Consider the following 18905-nt stretch of genomic DNA (forward strand, 5'->3'; position numbering starts at 1 on the left):
GTGGAGTTGTTCTGTTGTACCGTTTTCCTAATGGTTGTTTTTATAGTGTGATTCATGCGCTCTACTATGCCGCTGGACTGGGGGTGGAATTTCTGTTTGATACCGAAAATGTCATAACGTTTTGCATTACTCTGCCGGTGAAGTGGAATCTTGATCTGACTCAATGCTGCGTGGAAGACCCCAACGCGTAAATATCTGATGGGTCAAAATTTTAGCGGTGGCCTTTGCTGTGTTTGAACTTGTGGGGAATGCTTCAACCCATTTTGTAAAGGTGTCTATAACAGCAAGCACGTACTTGAAACTGTTTCTGCGGAGGGGAGGGGGGGGGGGGGGGGGGGGGGGGGGGGGGGGAGCGACCGATGTAATCAATTTGCAGATTTGTCCAGGGGCCTTCTACAAGTCAGGTGTGTCTTAATTGTCCCTTCTTTGCATAATGTTCTGGATTGTTCTGGGCACAAATGAGGCAATTCTCAACATAATGTGTGACATCGCTTTTTAATTCAGGCCACCAGCTCAAGGGTCTTAAATGGACAATGGTTGTGTGTATTCCCTGATGTCCGTGTCCATCATGAAATTCATAGATTAATTGGTTTCTGTCTTGGGTGGGGATCACGTAAATTCCGTCCTTTAACACTATTCCGTCCTGTATTGTGAGTGTGTCCTTCCATTTATCATAGGGGGCTGGGTAGGTGCCATTCAGTATCTGTTTAAGGGAGTCATCTGCTTTCTGTGCCTGAGATAAATCCTCAATATTGGTTTGGGAGACCTGAATTGAATTTATCAGACCTGAATTGAATTTACCCTTCCCTGTTAGTTGCACATGCGGTTTAGTGCATACTTCTGAATTCGGTATTTGGTCGATATGAAACGTACTCTTGTGGTTCGTTCTCTTTCCCCAATTTAATTCAAAGTTGTGAGATCCCTCGGAGTAACAGAGTTACTTCTAATTGAGATCCCACCAGAGTCGCCAATAAATGTTGCCTTTTTACCCTTTAGGATTTTGATCACCCTCATCGATCTCAGCCAATTAGGGGGCGGATACCTCGATGGCTGGGCGGGTCCTAGCTATCATTGTCCCAGGCGCGTAGGCCTTTCCAAATAAGGGGAGGGGGGGGGGGGATGGCGCCGGTTAGTCTGCTATCGATGATTCACCCTTAATCCGAATGCTGTTGCCTTGGGGAAACTGGTGATCGATCTTTAATGAACTGCGAATTTCTTACCAGGTCTGGTTTCTGTGCACAATAGACAGAGGCTGTGTACCTGTCTGTGTCCCAAATTGACCATAATTCCCATAGTCTTTTGCAGATGGCCATTTTAAATGGCTACAATTTACTGGCAAAATATCTTTGGGTGTTTCTTAATCTTGCTTGCCAATATTTTTCATGCCCTCGCTTTAATTTCCTTATTTCCTTTTTTTCCTTGATTCCTGTACTTTCTATACTCTAAGCTATCTGCATTTTTTGTGACTATCATAAGCTTTTTTTTCCTGTTTAATCTTCCCCTGTATTTTTCTAGACAACCGTGAGGGTCTAGATTTGGCAGTACAGTAGGGAACTTGTTAAATCCTTGTCTGTTCTGTTTTAAAAAAAAATCCTGTCCTGCAAGTTGCAGATTTTGTTTTAAACTGCAGACTTTGGTCAAACTGAAAACACCCTTGATCTAATGTACTGGCCCAGAACGCCCCTTGATGCTCTAAGGCATAGCCCGTGATGTCATTTTGATGGACTTGGAAGCAGTCAATCTGTGCCTCTGAAATTCAAGGACATCTCCGGTTCTCGATTGCGATTGGTGGGCCATTCAGAACCTTCTGGAAGAAAGGCTGATCAGAAGACAAGCTCCATTTTGTCTCTCAGCTCTGTTCAGACCTCAGGAACAACCAGGAGCTGGTGGAGTCTTGTCAGGACTGAGACAACCTCAGAGGGGGAATTTTCAGTGTGAAGACCCCGATTGTTAAAAGTGAAAATGACTGACTAGAGAGTATTCTACTGTCTGCAGGTTCTAGTTAAAGATCAACATTAAAAGATCGCTGGCTATAAAGACTGCTACCCCAGCAGGGAAGATGCTCAAATATCTCACACCCAATTAATTCCCATTATTTTGATCCTTCCCCTTGCCCCCTGTGTGCCTGTCATGTGAGCATGTGAGTGGAGGTTGGGGACGATGTTTGGGGGAATAGTTAGACCAGTACACCATTGTTCCCTCATTTCCACTATATGTTCATATTTTACTCTTGTTATTAATAAACAGTTTTTAAAAAATGTTTTATTTACAAATCGGCTGCTTGTAACTCATTGGAGCAGTCAAGGATCAAAGATCTCAGGGAAATACACAAATGATTGGTTAATTCATTTATGCTCTGTTTCCAGGGTCTGTGGGACTGGAGTTGACCGTGTACTCACCCAGGGTGTTGTAACAGTATCAAAAAAATAAAAACATTAATCTTTATTGTCACAAGTAGGCATACATTAACTCTGCAATGAAGTTACTGTGAAAAGCCCCTCGTCACCACATGCCGGCACCTGTTCGGCTACACACAGGGAGAATTCAGAATATCCAATTCACCTAACAGCACGTCTTTCGGGACTTGTGGGAGGAAACCGGAGCACCCGGAGGAAACCCACGCAGACACAAGGACAATGTGACTCCACGCTCCACACAGACAGTGACCCAAGCCGGGAATCGAACCTGGGACTCTGGAGCTGTGAAGCAACCGTGCTGCCCACTGTGCTATCATGCTACCCACCGACCGTGCTACCCATTCTTATTTTTGGAAGGTGTAGCCACCGAAGTTGGCCATTTCCCTGAATACAAAATGGAGGAACGCAAAGCATATAGGATAAAATGGACAATGTTTGCAGCGCCAGCAGGCTGCACCTAACAGGTGTGGATTCTGTCTGCTAAGAAAGCAGACAGCACCGAAACAAACATTCCACATACTAATGAGGCAATCACCGGGATAATTAGCATGTTAATGGAACGATTCCAGATACAATGGACACAAATGGGGAAGCAACTGCAACATTGTAAAGGATACCAGACACTCAGGCACCAACAGGGTTCGAAAACAAAGAGCCTGAGAGCCCGCCCAGTAGCTAAGGAACAGCCTCAGTATTGGGGGGATTCAAACATATCGATTGGAAAGAGACCCAATTGATTCCAAGCAGGTATGGGAGTCTGCCCAAAGGGGCGCGGATCCCTGGGACCTATAAAAGACAGGTCCCACACATGGTTCAGTCTTCTTGTCCAGCCCTCCTCTCTCTTTGACCAGCACTCCTCCGTGGACCAGCACCTCAACCATCTTTTGCCAAGAAGACCCTGAAGGAGAGAGAGGAGAAGGTTTGGACAGCAGCCGCCAGCAAGTAAGTGTCTCACAACAATCGCTACCAGAGATAGCCACTCCTGACCCCTTTTAACTTATACCAACCTGAAGTCTGCAGACCAGAGCAGAGCAAGAGGCCTTGTTCCCTGACCCGGCAGTTCCTTCGAGATAAGTATTAGTTTATTTAGCGGTAGGAATAAGTTTAATCCTTTTAGCGTGTGCATGGGTAGTTATTATAATTGTATTATAATAAACTCAGTTGTTTCAACTTACTAATTGGTGTATGGTTTTATTGCTTTGAACTTCACCTTGAACTTGTGGCGGTATCTTAACGATACCTGGCTACTCCAGAGCTAAGTAAAGAAACAGAGCCAAATTGAGTGTTAAGCACACTCACCAGAACGACAAACAAAGGGCAGAGTCCTCAATTTGTGCTATGATCTTTGACCAGACTCCATGCTTTTAGTAAGATATGGATGGGGATCAAATATGTTTTATTTAAAGTACATCTTATATTCTTAACATTCAGAGTTTGAGATACAGGTGAGATACATGTGAACCAACAGGCAGATTGTCGTCGAACACACCACACTACACAATACATGGCAGATGCGACAAGACAGTGTCCATGGATTTCTCACCAACCCATCCAGACGACAGTAAACACTGTGAGTCAGTAAATCTCATTGGAACTCTGTCCTCTGAAGAGGAATTCCAATCTTCAACTTCGAAGATCAAACATGGGAATTCCGCAAATGTTGCTCCAACTCAGATGACATCAACAAGATTCTGTTCCCCTGGATTCCTGCATATGCACTGAAGTACTAACTCACGAGTAAAAGAGCTTTGGCTGCACTGAGCAGAACACTGCAGCTCCAAAGGGGTACCTTTTCTGCAATGACTCACAGCATGGAATTACCAATAGTCAACTGCTTTCTTGGATCTTCATGTCTTCTTCTGAACACCAGTCGATTACCAAGGCTCTCTTTCAATGGGTCTGCTATCCACAGTCCTTTTCTTATTTAATGTCTGTTTCTCTACTCTCTTTTCAACTTAACTGGGACCATAAGACATAGAAGCAGAATTAAGCCATTTGGCCCATCGAGTCTGCTTCACCATTCCATCATTTTTCTCATCCCCATTCTCTGTTCCTTCTCTGGGACTCTTCTTTTGGGACCTATGACAACTGGGAGATGTTAGGAAATTAGATCAAAGATGTAGTGCCAATTTGGGGGTTAACAGCCTGAGGGTAAAACTGCTAGCACTGAGTCAGAGTTATACGCCACACATGGCCTGAGTTACATTGTCCCATTCAGACATACACTTGTTAATGGGGATAAACAGGATACTCCTGTTCTGCTGGGGTGATTCACTCAAGTACCATTGTCCTCCGGGACACTCTTGTCTGACAAACCATTAGCCCATTACTGAGTCTGATGGCCTCTTTTGTCTGTAAATTAGAGTTTAGTTGCATATTCATAGCATGGCCCTATTATTTTGTGTAAACGGGAGTGGATAATCAAAAGTCTAGATAGTGATGATGAGTTCAAGTCTGGACACAGCTTGACAGAACCATCTTTGAGGGGCTGGGTGGAACTCAGAGAGATAAAAGTATCCTGTTCAAACAGATGCAAAAGGATTTGGAGAACGATCGGGAGAGGCCATGAAACAACTGCTACTGGGACAGGCTTTTGGATAGGATCTGAAAGACCCTCACTACCAGCAAGACTATGTTCTGTATTGCAACGGTCATTTTGCCTAGCTGTGCAAGTGGAGTTGAGAGTTGTATGTTCATTTTACGTGCATTTTAATTGGAAATCATGTGTTAGGGTTAAGAGATACAGCTGTTCTTGTTAAGTTCAAAGGGTAAGAGTTTAAATAATGTTTTTCTTTTGTGATAATAAAGGTTTGTTTGTAAAAATAACCAAGCTCTATTTCTCTTGGAGCAAATCGGTTTTTCCACACAGTCATAAAAATAAAAAATAATTTGCGGTTCTAGTCCAGTATCTTAGCCACTGTTGGAAGCTGGTCTCTGGTCCGTAAGGGACCTCTCTCAGTCTCGACTGAGATGCCTCTTCTCCCCTTCACTAGCTGGTTCCTCCCCTGATTGGCCCCTCCCCCCACTGGCTCCTCCCCTGATTGGCCCCCCTCCCTCGCTTACCCCTACCCTCACTGCCCCCACCTCCCCTGATTGGCCCCCTCCCTTGCAGGCCCCTCCGCTGATTGGCCTCTCCCTCGCTGGCCCTTTCCCTGATTGCCCCCCTCCCTTGCTGGCCCATCATCTGGTTGGCCCCTCTCCTGATTGGTCCCTCCCCCCCCCTGATTAACCCCACCCTCACTGGCTCCTTCCCTGATTGACCCCTCTCCCTTGCTGGCCCCTCCCCTGATTGGCCCTCCCTCGCAGGCTCCGCCCCAGACTGGCCCCTCCCTCGCAGGCTCCTCCCCTGATTGGCCCCTCCCTCGCTGGCCCATCTCTATTGGTAACACACCCCCTACTGTGTTCTCCCCTGATTGGCCTCCTCACGCTGACCCCCCCCCACCCTGATTGGCCCCTCTCGCAAACTCCCGCCCCCATTGGCCCCGGCACCGCTGGCCCCTCACTGCCACCGGGTCGCGGGGAGCTCGGTTCGCACCCTGGGCCGAGCTATCTCCGAGTGCTGGGTGCTGATGAGGCCCTGTCGCCCGGAGGCCTGGCCGGCCGCCCGATTAGTACAGCTCCGGCCACAGGCACCATTGGCCCTAACAGCGCCGTCGAGTCCTGGCGGTTGGTTTCTGGTCCTTGTGTTGAACCTGCGAGGTCGCGTGTTAGAAATAAACTAACAAATGAAAACCCGGCCCTAATCCGCTATCAGCCTGTGTCATTCCATAGCTCACCCAGCCAACATCCACATCTAGAACTGGAGATACACATCCCACCTGAGACTGCCTGCGAACCCAATGGGGTCTTCCATTGCCACTGCAATAAAAGGGCTCATGAACAGAAGCAAATAGAGCAACATCAAGCCAAGAGGAGACTGTGGATAACTTTGGTCATCTGTGTAATATTCATGATTGGAGAACTGGTTGGTGAGTACTTTCCAACAACTCCCCTTCAAGTGTACACTTTTGGCTCTAAAGCACTTTGAACAGGAAATGGGAGCCGGAATAGGCCAATTGGTCCCGAGAACCTGCTCTGCCATTCGATAGGATAATGGTTCATCTGATTGCAGCTTCAATTCCATTTTCCTGGGTTATGAACCACACTGAGGATACCCCAAAACCCAGAAGGGTAACTTGGAACATTGGTTTGTAGTCGTGTGTTTTTTCCCCATTGTGGGGAACAGTGTACAACCCAGTGAGAAACAGTCTGGTTGTTATGTGAACAATTAATAAGAAATATTTATTAACTTAAAGACAAGATAGAATTCCTACAGTGCAGAAGGAGGCCATTCGGCACATCGAGTCTGCACTGACCCTCTCAAAGAGCACCCTATCTAGACCCACTACCCCGCCCTATCCCTGTAATCCAACCTAACCACATTCTTGGGCACTAAGGAGCAATTTTAGGATAGCCGATCCACCTAACCTGCACACCTTTGGACTGTGAGGAAACTGGAGCACCCAGAGGAAACTCACACAGACATGGGGAGAAGATGCAAACTCCACACAGATAGTCACCCAAGACCGGAATTGAACCTGGGCCCTTGATGTTGTGAGGGAGCTGTGCTAGCCACTGTGCTACCCTATAGTAGGTTATGACACTTCAATAAACTGATGACTATACACACATACGTTCACATAAAACTATACTTGGTCGGAACTACCTACATTTACCTGCACTCTGATACACCCCTTTTCCGAAACATCCAATTTTAAGTAACTTTATAAGATGCAGATTCACCTATCAGTGGAAAGCCAGTATTTTACAGATGTGACTAGTGGAAACAATGGGGCTATAGCGGTGGGAAATTGAAAGTGGAGAGATAAAGAAACTGATACGTGTCTGCCAAAAGGAGACACCAGCAAAGTGGAGAGATATGGAAACTGATACGTGTCAAGCAGACACCAGCAAATAATTCCCACAATCAGGCTAAGGTGGCCACATCTGGGAAGTAGTCTGATGGTTCAACGGAGGTGCAAATAGCTGTTACTTTCTGGAGACTGTATCTGCACCTTGCTGCAGTTCTGCGGTTAGCTTTTTCCTTGGCTAGTTTTCTGTAGGCATACTTGTTCTTTTCTTTTGATGTTCTTCACCCTGTGGAGTCGACTTTTGGCAGTTACGTGTCAGTTTCCTTTTCTCGGCACTTTGAAGTTGCTGCCTCTAGAGCCCCAATGTTTTTGCTAGTCACATAACTAAAATACTTGTGTTCCACTAATAGGGAAATTTGGATCTCATCATTTCTCCATGATGTCTGCTTCTAATCATCTCCCTGTTTTTACTTTGTTTTTTCTTTTTTTCAAATCTTAATTTTACCCCTTAACACCTGCCTGCCCCTATAATCCTTAACCTCCCATTTAGATCTTGTATTGGGCATGCAACCCAGGAATGAATGAAGGCTAAAAAACTTGTGTTCTGCCATTAAAAGAGGGTGCAAAGCCTGACTTGTGATTGTTCTGCTTCCCTGACATCCATTTCTGCCCGATGAGAGGCCTGAATCAGGTTCAGGCCTGGCTGAATGCAAGTCCTGCAAGTAAGTCTTAGGAATCTTTCAACTGCCCTTCATGCTTTTAAAATTCACTGGGCTGTTTTAACATAGTTCCCTTTTATTCAACTGATTTCTCATGTTTGCAAAAATTGCTTTGTGCAGAATGCAAGAACCTAAAATAGTCAGGATTGAGATGAAGATATTCAGCCCATCACAGCTCACACTGCCAGTACATTGAGGCATTTAATTATCAAAAACATCAATGCAAGGCCTCCTTTTTGAAACCATTATAATGCCTGTAATTACAAACTTATTAAGTGTGTTGTGGAATATCTAAAAGACACTTGACATAGAGTCAGCTATAGGTTAAAAACAAGCAGAAGCAGTTTATTCAGCATACAGTATGCATGCAGGGGAAATGCTTTACAGAACCGCTAAAAGACAATTCAAAGTTATACAGCTTCTGTTTGTTTATATCATTTTTGGTATACCTCATGATTAATTCTCAATGTTCTTATCTTGTATGTCTAGTTTGTTACATCTGCAATTACAAATGAGTTTCAACGCAAATATGAAATGACTCTTGAGGGCAAGCAGTCAGTTTGTTATGGTACAGCTCATAGATCATTCATCAACATTTTTTTATCTTTTCATGAGGGTCACATTCCTTTAGCTTATCATGGATTGGTTCATAGGCTAGTCATCAGCCTTCTGGTTGGGCAGGAGGTCATGCTTCCTACTACATTTATTCTTGTATATTTTACTGCAAACACTTTAAAAACTTTGATTCACAACTTGGCCAAACCTGGATGCTTCCTGATATACCACTTCAAGGTATTAGATGATATGCCTGCTAAAACCTGGTGGCGAGCAACTTAATATTCAAAATGATTTCATGATTTCTTCAACATGGGTAGTCCAACGCTATCGACATCCCAGTAGCAGCAACATGGCGGATGGAGCTGACGAGCCAGAAGAGGCCCTAATAGGTGTTGAAGCTTTGTCGGTCACTCAATTCCTTGAGTGCCAGGAGGCTTTCCTGGGTTCCAAGCTTAAAAATAGCCAAAACGTTCCTGTCGATTGTTGCCTTATTTTTCCTTCAATTGACCATTGAAACATTCACCATCATTTCCACCCTGGTTGACCTGGTTCTGCACAGATCAGGCTCAGGACTGTGTTCATTATTCTCACATATGTACTAAGATCACTTAACTAACTCCCAATGACTGTTCCCACAGGCCACCTAGTGCTGAATTTTCACTTGCATCAACAGGTCGGGGAGTCAATCTGACTGAACGTTGGATAGAACTTTGGAAAGTTCTATTTAAATGAGGCCCTACAATTAAGATCATCAAGGTCTCCACATCTCTGATCTTGTCGGATGCACCATCTGCTACTTCCACACTGCCTTCCAGCCACGCTGTAAAAGTCAAGGCCAGTATTCACATTTCAGGTCCCCAGCAGGGGCAGCAGTGGAGTTTCTAGATGGGTTGACCACAACAGGTTGATCGCAACAGTTATGCCAGGATCAAAGGCCCACAGATATTCAGCCCTCTGCTACTTAAAGAATGATTCACTCCTCTTGGAGGCTCCATTGTAGGCAATTTCATGTTAAACAACACTCTTTCTCAGTGGTAACACTTCAGCCAATCCTAATGTGCAAATATTACCAAATTTAGCTGACACAATTTAAAGACACCTATTGCTACCTCTAAAGTTGAGTAATAAGAAATCATTAATAATAATGTGAATATTTAATTATATTCAATAAAGTGAGTCAAAACTCTGTGCCACAATCCTGGCAGTTATTCAAGGACCACACTTGGCAGCACGGTTGCACAGTGGTTAGCACAATTGCTCCACAACTCCAGGGTCCAGGTTCGATTCCCGGCTTGGGTCATTGTCTGTGCGGCGTCTGCACGTCCTCCCTGTGTCTGCGTGGGTTTCCTCCGAGTACTCGGGTTTCCTCCCACAAGACCTGAAAGACATGCTGTTTGGTGAATTGGACATTCTGAATTCTCCCTCTGTGTACCTGAACAGGCACTGGAATGTGGCAACTAGGAGCTTTTCACAGTAACGTCATTGCAGTGTTATTAATGTAAGCTTACTTGTGACAATGATATAGATTTTTATTATTATTACACTTGCCAGTGCACCCTTGTATTACTCCTGTCACAGTTTGCAGAGCTTTAAGATGAATACACGAGCATCTGCCTCCCTCATTGTTGCCAGGTATTCTTGGAGTGGAGTAAGGGTTGCCTAGGTTCTAAGACTCCGGGCTGGATTGTATCTTTGGAAGACTAAGGGCTGGATTCTTTGGTTTGCCGATGCCGAAATCACATTCGGAATTGGCCAGAGAATCCGTTTTGAAGCCGAAATCAAGGGCGATGCCATTTTTTTGGATGCTCTGCCACTTCAAAGACGTCATCGCTGAGTACACTACGCCATTGGGACAGCCTCAGGACGTCACCTGAGGCCCTCACCGGTGCTCCACCCCTGATGGGCCGATTTCCCGATGGCATGGGGCGTGTGTGCTCACAATTTTCGGGGACCTCGAGTGGTGGTTGCAGACTGTGTTCAGTACTGCCACAGTTGGGGTGTGGGCCGTTCCTCTGGCCAGGGGGTCTTTGTGAGCATCAGGTAAGTTCTTCCTTTTTCCTGTTTTATCTAGAGGGAATGGCAGGGAAGGCAGTGCAATGTTCCTCCTGCAGAATGTTTGAGGTGAGGGACGCCGTCAGTGTCCCTGCTGATTTCACCTGTGGGAAGTGCACCCATCTCCAGCTCCTCAGAAACCGTGTTAGGGAACTGGAGCTGGAGTTGGATGAACTTTGGATCATTCGGGAGGCAGAGGTGGTCATAGAAGCTTCAGGGATGTAGTTACTCCGAAGAATGAAGATAGATGGGTGACGGTGAGAGGGGCTGGGAGGAAGCAGTCCGTACAGGGATCCCCTGTGGTCGTTCCCCTTAGTAACAAGTATACCGCTTTGGATACTGGTGGGGGGGATGACTTACCAGGGGTAAGCCATGGGGGACAGGTCTCTGGCACGGAGTCTGTCCCTGTTGCTCAAAAGGAAAGGGGGGAGAGGAGTAGAGCTTTAGTCATTGGAGACTACATAGTTAGGGGGATAGATAGGAGATTCTGTGGGAACGAGAGAGACTCATGGTTGGTGTGTTGCCTCCCAGGTGCCAGGGTCCGTGATGTCTCGGATCATGTTTTCGGGATCCTTAAGGGGGAGGGGGAGCATCCCCAAGTCGTGGTCCACATAGGCACCAGCGACATAGGTAGGAAAAGGGATAGGGATGTAAGGCAGGAATTCAGGGAGCTAGGGTGGAAACTTAGAGCTAGAACAAACCGAGTTATTATCTCTGGGTTGTTACCCATGCCACGTGCTAGTGAGACGAGGAATAGGGAGAGAGAGCAGTTGAACACGTGGCTTTAGGGATGGTGCAGGAGGGAGGGTTTCAGATACCTGGATAATTGGGGCTCATTCTGGGGTAGGTGGGTCCTCTACAAATGGGATGGTCTACACCTGGACCAGAGGGGTACCAATATCCTGGGGGGGAAATTTGCTAATGCTCTTCGGGAGGGTTTAAACTAATTCAGCAGGGGGTTGGGAACCTGAATTGTAGCTCCAGTATACAGGAGGTTGAGAGTAGTGAGGTCATGAGTAAGGTTTCAAGGTTGCAGGAGTGTACTGGTAGGCAGGAAGGTGGTTTAAAGTGTGTCTACTTCGCAAGGAGCATCCGGAATAAGGTGGGTGAACTTGCAGCATAGGTTGGTACCTGGGACTTCGATGTTGTGGCCATTTCGGAGACATGGCTAGAGCAGAGACAGGAATGGTTGTTGCAGGTTCCGGGGTTTAGATATTTCAGTAAGCTCAGGGAAGGTGGTAAAAGAGGGGGAGGGGTGGCATTGTTGGTCAAGGACAGTATTACGGTGGCAGAAAGGACGTTTGATGAGGACTCGTCTACTGAGGTAGTATGGGCTGAGATTAGAAACAGGAAAGGAGAGGTCACCCTGTTAGGAGTTTTCTATAGACCTCCGAAAAGTTCCAGAGATGTAGAGGAAAGGAATGCAAAGATGATTCTGGATAGGAGCAAAAGTAACAGGGTAGTTGTTATGGGGGACTTTAACTTTGAGTACGAGGGTAAAGCAGTTGATATGGTGTATATGGATTTCAGTAAAGCGTTTGATAAGATTCCCCACGGTTTCATTGGGGTTGGGGTTGGTGGGATGGGATACATATGGTCTGGGGGTGTTACAGTTATTATGGGTTATTTTGTTGCATTTCATTGTTTGTCATTATGTTTTATATTTTCTGTAAAAAATTCCAATAAAAATTATATTTAAAAAAAAAAAGATTCCCCACGGTAGGCTATTGCAGAAAATACTGAGGTATGGGATTCAGGGTGATTTAGCAGTTTGGATCAGAAATTGGCTCGCTGTCAAAAGACAGAGGGTGGTGGTTGATGGGAAATGTTCAGCCTGAAGTTCAGTTGCTAGTGGTGTACCACAAGGATCTGTTTTGGGGCCACTGCTGTTTGTCATTTTTATAAAGACCTGGAGGAGGGCGTAGAAGGATGGTGAGTAAATTTGCAGATGACACTAAAGTCGGTGGTGTTGTAGACAGTGCGGAAGGATGCAGGTTACAGAGGGACATAGATAAGCTGCAGAGCTGGGCTGAGAGGTGGCAAATGGAGTTTAATGCAAAAAAGTGTGAGGTGATTCATTTTGGAAGGAGTAACAGGAATACAGAATACTGGGCTAATGGTAAGATTCTTGGTAGTGTGGATGAGCAGAGAGATCTCAGTGTCCATGTACATAGATCCCTGAAAGTTGCCACCCAGGTTGATAGGGTTGTTAAGAAGGCACACGGTGTGTTAGCTTTTATTGACAGAGGGATTGAGTTTCGGAGCCATGAGGTCATGTTGCAGCTGTACAAAACTCTGGTGCAGCTGCATTTGGAGTATTGCGTGCAGTTCTGGTCGCTGCATTATAGGAAGGATGTGGAAGCATTGGAAAGGGTGCAGAGGAGATTTACCAGGATGTTGCCTGGTATGGAGGGAAGATCTTGTGAGGAAAGGCTGAGGGACTTGAGGCTGTTTTTGTTAGAGAGAGGAAAGTTAAGAGGTGACTTAATTGAAGCATACAAGATGATCAGAGGATTAGATAGGGTGGACAGTGAAGGCCTTTTTCCTCGGATGGTGATGGCTAGCACAAGGGGGCATAGCTTTAAATTGAGGGGAGATAGATATAGGACAGATGTCAGAGGTAGGTTCTTTACTGAGAGAGTAGTAAGGGCGTGGAATAACCTGCCTGCAACAGTAGTGGACTCGCCAACATTAAGGGCATTTAAATGGTCATTGGATAAACATAATGAAACATAATGAAAATCTGAACAATATTGGAGTTAAAGAAGGCCTTAAAGGAAGAAAACTGCATAAAGCTGTTGAGAACTTTACTTGGAACATCACTGTTCTTAAGGGACAAGCTGATCTGTTGAAGGGGCAGCAGGGTAGCATGGTGGTTAGCATAAATGCTTCACAGCTCCAGGGTCCCAGGTTCGATTCCCGGCTGGGTCACTGTCTGTGTGGAGTCTGCACGTCCTCCCCCTGTGTGCGTGGGTTTCCTCCGGGTGCTCCGGTTTCCCCCCACAGTCCAAAGATGTGCGGGTTAGGTGGATTGGCCATGCTAAATTGCCCGTAGTGTCCTAATAAAAGTAAGGTTAAGGGGGGGTTGTTGGGTTACGTGTATAGGGTGGATACGTGGGTTTGAGTAGGGTGATCATGGCTCGGCACAACATTGAGGGCTGAAGGGCCTGTTCTGTGCTGTACTGTTCTATGTTCTATATGGATGATAAGGAAACAGTGTAGATGGGCTTTAGAGTGGTTTCACAGGTCGGCGCAACATTGAGGGCCGAAGGGCCTGTACTGCGCTGTAATGTTCTATCTATGTTCGGCGGGGCTGGGGGTACTGGTGAGGGGTGGTCTGGGGGTGGAGAGAGCGGCACTATCTGGCAGGCTGGGTCCGCCGCGGTCGGAGCCATATTGAAAAGGCGCGACCGCTGCAGGTTGCCGCCATTCGCATGCGTGACCATGGGCCCAGCAATTCTCCATCTGTATCTACAGGTAAAGCCGGGCTTTACGTGGCGCGGCTGCTAGCCCCCCCCCCCACTGGGCGGAACATTGGTGCGGGGGCACCACCGTCTTTTTGGCTGTAAGATTAGACACATGCTCCAGACATAGCCTCAAAATCGGAGAATCCAGTCGTCAGTGTTCCCACTGGAATTGAATAGCATGCAACTCATGGGTCACTACTTGTTCCGTGATTAAGGACATGCAAATGGGCCAGCACTCCCAGGCCCAGGCAGCCACTCTCCAGAAAGCCCACACGTTTTGAGAGTTTTTAAAATCCTCTTGCTCCCCCTCAACAGCTGTGTCACCCAGGTCCCCTTTGTAAATACTTGCACCAATTTGTATCTGCGTAACTTACGCCTGAGAGGAGTGGAGCATCGCGGAGGGGTGGGGCATGCAGTGTGCAACCCGCTAATGAGATTTGAGTCCATGCAAATGACGATATTGCATTGGCCTGCTGGCGCGAGGCGCAAGCCACCCTAATGCTGCCAGTGGGGGACTCAGAATCGGCACCGGATGCAAATCGTGATTTTTCCATTGCAGACTATTCGATCCCTGATCGCAATTCTCACTGCTGGCAACAGGAATCAGAGAATAAAGCCCTCTGTGTGCTTACCCCTTTCTATATAGGAGTATGTTTGAAACCTGTTTTGGGGAAAGAAATTTCCCAATTTTCAGAGGTGCCAGTCACTTTACCAGATCTGGATCACTGCCACTGGATTTAGCTTATTCCATTGTGATCCCAGACTGTCCTGTCTATGTTCCTATACTCCTGTCTTATGCCAGGTCCTTCATGTGCAAATACCTAGTGCAAATTGAGGCTGTACTTTGTGCAAGTCCTGTACATGAAATTTCAAATGGGAGCAGGACTTGGCATACCCCAAACTTGCTGATTTTTAAACCATTTTGGTGTACTCCAATGCAGTGGACAAGAAAATTCAGTCCCTTAATGGAATACTCTAACACAGGGGTGGGCAAACTTTTCCGTGCAAGGGCCACATTCAGAAATTCACAATTTTAAAGGGCCGCATAGTATATTAAGTAAAATAATTACTTCACCCGGTTATGATTCTGGGCGCCTCATATAGAGCATAGAACAGTACAGCACAGAACAGGCCCTTCGGCCCTCGATGTTGTGTCGAGCAATGATCACCCTACTCAAGTCAACGTAGCCACCCTATACCAGTAAGTAACCCAACAGCCCCCCCCCCCCCCCCCCCCCCCCCCCCCCCCCCATTAACCTTATTAAAAAAAAAAAATTTAATGACTTGATCTTGGTGGGCCGCATAAAGACCTTTGGCGGGCCGCATGCGGCCCGCGGGCCGTAGTTTGCCCACCCCTGCTCTAACAGTATGAGACTTTCACGTATCCATAATGTTATGTTTGAACACATTCTGGATTGTTTGTTTGAGAAAATTGGGACAGACAAAGAACACTGCATCAAACATGCTGGAGCACATAGGTTTGGCGAGAGTGCTGAATAACTGTAACTTTGTCACGTTGTTTATGCTTGTATGGCACTCCTGTCCTGTCCTGTGTAAAGATTCCAGGACTGTCAGCAGCAGATGCCAGGAGGTGCACATCAGATGTCCGATCCTCAAGACCCAACACGTCTTAGACTCCTCATCAAGCTCCTGATCAAAGCCCCCCCCCCCCCAAAAAGTGGGTCCTAATTCTTTCGGGATCAAGCAGGTATATCTGGTGAGGTCAAGTGTGCCAACCATTTACTTAATCCTGACTGAGGACCATGGTACAAGAACTCCATTTATGAAGTTTCTCGGACTCTGGATCATTCCCCTCTTATGGCAGTGCTATTTCTGGGCTAAATGAAGATTCTACTGATAAGCCCATCACAGAAACTCTCACTTAAGGCTGGATGCTGACATTGACGACTTGAGATTAGTCTATTCTAGTAGACTGACTTTAGCAGAGTGCATAGAATGGCCCCATGACTTTAGAGCTTATTTGTTTATTTTTCATCTTCAAATGTTGTTTGTACTTTCTATTCATTTAATTCAAGGAATATTTTAGTTTGACGTATTAATGGAAAGTATTATTTTATATTGCTTTACTGAAAAAATTGCAAAAATGCAAACTTGTATTTTTCCTTCAGACTGTTGAATCTTTTTCTAAAATTTCCCTAAAAGGATATAGGAAACACATTTAGAATTGTGTGTGTGCGGCGTCTTTCAAATGCAGAGTCTTCTGTCCCATTGGTGCATTCATTCCTTGTTTTAAAATAGAGGTCAGAAATATGTGACAGTTATGTTTTCCACATTCAGTTGATCTACTAGCCTGTCACTTTCTCAATGCCTGAATGTTCATTCTCTCCTGAGATGGATCTCTCATCCTTCACTGAGGTTTTTAGAATTAGGCAAATTATCCATTTAAATTATCCATTAAACTGTTAAGTGAAGTCAATAAAAACAAAATGCAAAAAGGCCTCAATCACCTGCGACTGAAAAAGATTGATGGACAACAAACCATGGAAATATTCTGAAATTATACCATTTAAAATGAATGAGCAAACATCAGAGTTTTCTAAAATTTACTTGTATGTTAAATCTACAGAACTACAGAGAACAGACTCTACATGAGAACAGATAACATAAACAACTAAAATTGAAGCACAGGGGATCAGTAATAACTGTTGATAATATTTCACCTGTCACAATCAGTGTAGGAGTTCAACAATAAAAACCTCAGCACCTTCAATGTCATAAAATGTTACCAGCTGCTTCACACAAGCATCATCAAACAAATTTTAATACATAATTGGCACATAAGGAAATATGAGAGCCAATAACCAAAAGAAGAGGCAGGGATTAAATACATCTTAAAGGAGAGATGTTAGAGAGGTTTAGAGAGGAAATTTTAGAACTTGGAGCTGAGGCAGCTGAACGTTTGGTCACAAATGGTGGAATGCTTAAGTGAGGGATATCCAAGAAGCAGAATTGGAGGAATTCAGGTCTCTGATGGCTTTAGGGACAGTGGAATTAGTGTGATAGGACAGTGTGAGACCATGGAGGGATTTAAAGGCCAGGATAAGAATTTGAAAATTGAAACGTTGCAGGACTGGGAATTAATATAGATCAAGATGCACGGGAGGAAAGATGAACAGGTCTTTGTGCAAGTTAGAATACAGGTATACGAGCAGAAGAATTTTTGGTGAGCTGAAGCTCATGGAGGGTGGAAAATGGGAAGGTGACAGGAGAGCATTGGAATAGTCAAAAATGAAAGCAGGATATTAAGTAGTGTCTGCTGTTGGACTTGTCTCTGCATCTTTCAGATTAGATGCACAGCTGCACAGTGGTTAGCACAGTTGCTTCACAGCTCCAGGATCCCTGGTTTGATTCCCGGCTTGGGTCACTTCCTCCAGCAGTCCAAAGATGTGCAGGTCAGGTGGATTGGCTATGCTAAATTGCCCTTAGTGTCCAAAAAAGGTTAGGTGGGGTTAAGGGGATAGGGTGGAGGTGTGGGGATAGATAATGTGGAGGTATGGGCTTAGGTAGGGTGCTCTTTCCTAGGGCAGGTGCAGACGCGATAGGGTGAATGGCCTCCTTCTGCACTGTAAATTCTATGATTCTAGAATATTTTTGCAACTAAATTGCTGAAAGTGTGAGTTAAAAGCCACACAGTGAAGAAACCTGGAATCTGGGACGTGTGTGAATAAGCAACTAACCAGATTGAATGATAATCAGTGGAAGGCCTCAGAAGGAAATGTAAATTAGAGTGACTGTCAAATTGCGTACAGAAAGAGAAATGAAGACAGTACATTGAGAAAGAGAGTTCAAAAATATGCTAGACAGGAAATCTTTTTAAAAATCTCGAACAATTAACAATTGAAGAACCAAGGGCTGGAATTCTCCATTTGGGAGACTATATTCTCCCGCCTGAGATGATTCGCAAATCCGAGGGGGTTCACTATCCCTTGCCATGCAGATTTATGGATGGTGAGGATTGCGAGGCATTCTCTCATGAATTTCACTATTGGGCCATTTTGAGCAGGTGGCCCAATAGCAAGGGTCCGGTGGCTCCCCCCCCCCCCCCCCCCCCCTCCCCGGTGCAACACAACTCCGCCCCCCCCCCTCCCCAAACCATGAGATTCTCAAGAAAATGTGAAAAAGGAGGAGAATAAAAAATTTTTTAAAACATGGGATTCTCAGAGTCACCCCCTCCTGAAGTATGAGGATGACCTGATCCCTGTAAGACAGCCCCCCACTAGATATCTCCCATAAGAGAACCCACACTAGAACCCCCCCCCCCCCCACCCCAAGAAGAGAGCACCCCTCCATATCAGCTGGGTTTAAACCCCCTCAGAACTTTGATCTGCAACGATTTCATTCATATCAGCGTGAAATTGATTTTACTAGGATTTGATTGACAGCTTGCACACAATTAGCTGTCTGGATTGTTTAATTTCATTTCCCTTCAGCTTGAGTGGATTTCAAGTAACCAGCTGTTAAAGCAATGTTTATAAACATCTAGCTATGAATGACAGCAAAAGACTAAAAACCACATAAAAAGGGAGAAAATGAATTTTGAGAGAAAACCTGGCTGCAGTACAAAAACAAACAGTAAGAGTTTCAATGGATATATAAATAGGAAGTCGGTGGCTGAGGTAAATGTGGGACCTCCACTGAACGAGGCTGGTGAATTAATAACAGCAAACAAAGAAATAAACTTTTTGCATCAGTCTTCACCGTGGAAGACATTGCAAATATCCCTAAGGTATCAGACGGGCTGATTTCAAATAATATAGTAGAATGTACAAAAATCCCAATCATAGAGTATTAAAGAAACACAGAGGCTAAAGATGGCCAGGT

At 45.4% G+C, this 18905-nt stretch overlaps 1 protein-coding gene across 1 annotated transcript in view; it reads left to right on the forward strand.

Moving 5' to 3' along the window:
* LOC119972147 (zinc transporter 8-like) overlaps positions 1 to 18905 on the forward strand; it is an 89947-nt gene that overhangs the window by 24465 nt on the left and 46577 nt on the right. Inside the window, exon 2 of the mRNA XM_038808476.1 lies at positions 5724 to 6385. Within this exon, the coding sequence (XP_038664404.1) occupies positions 5724 to 6385 (662 nt within the window). The remainder of the gene's footprint in view (positions 1 to 5723; positions 6386 to 18905) is intronic.

Source organism: Scyliorhinus canicula, chromosome 10, assembly GCF_902713615.1.
Source record: "Scyliorhinus canicula chromosome 10, sScyCan1.1, whole genome shotgun sequence".
Taxonomy (NCBI): Eukaryota; Metazoa; Chordata; class Chondrichthyes; order Carcharhiniformes; family Scyliorhinidae; genus Scyliorhinus; species Scyliorhinus canicula.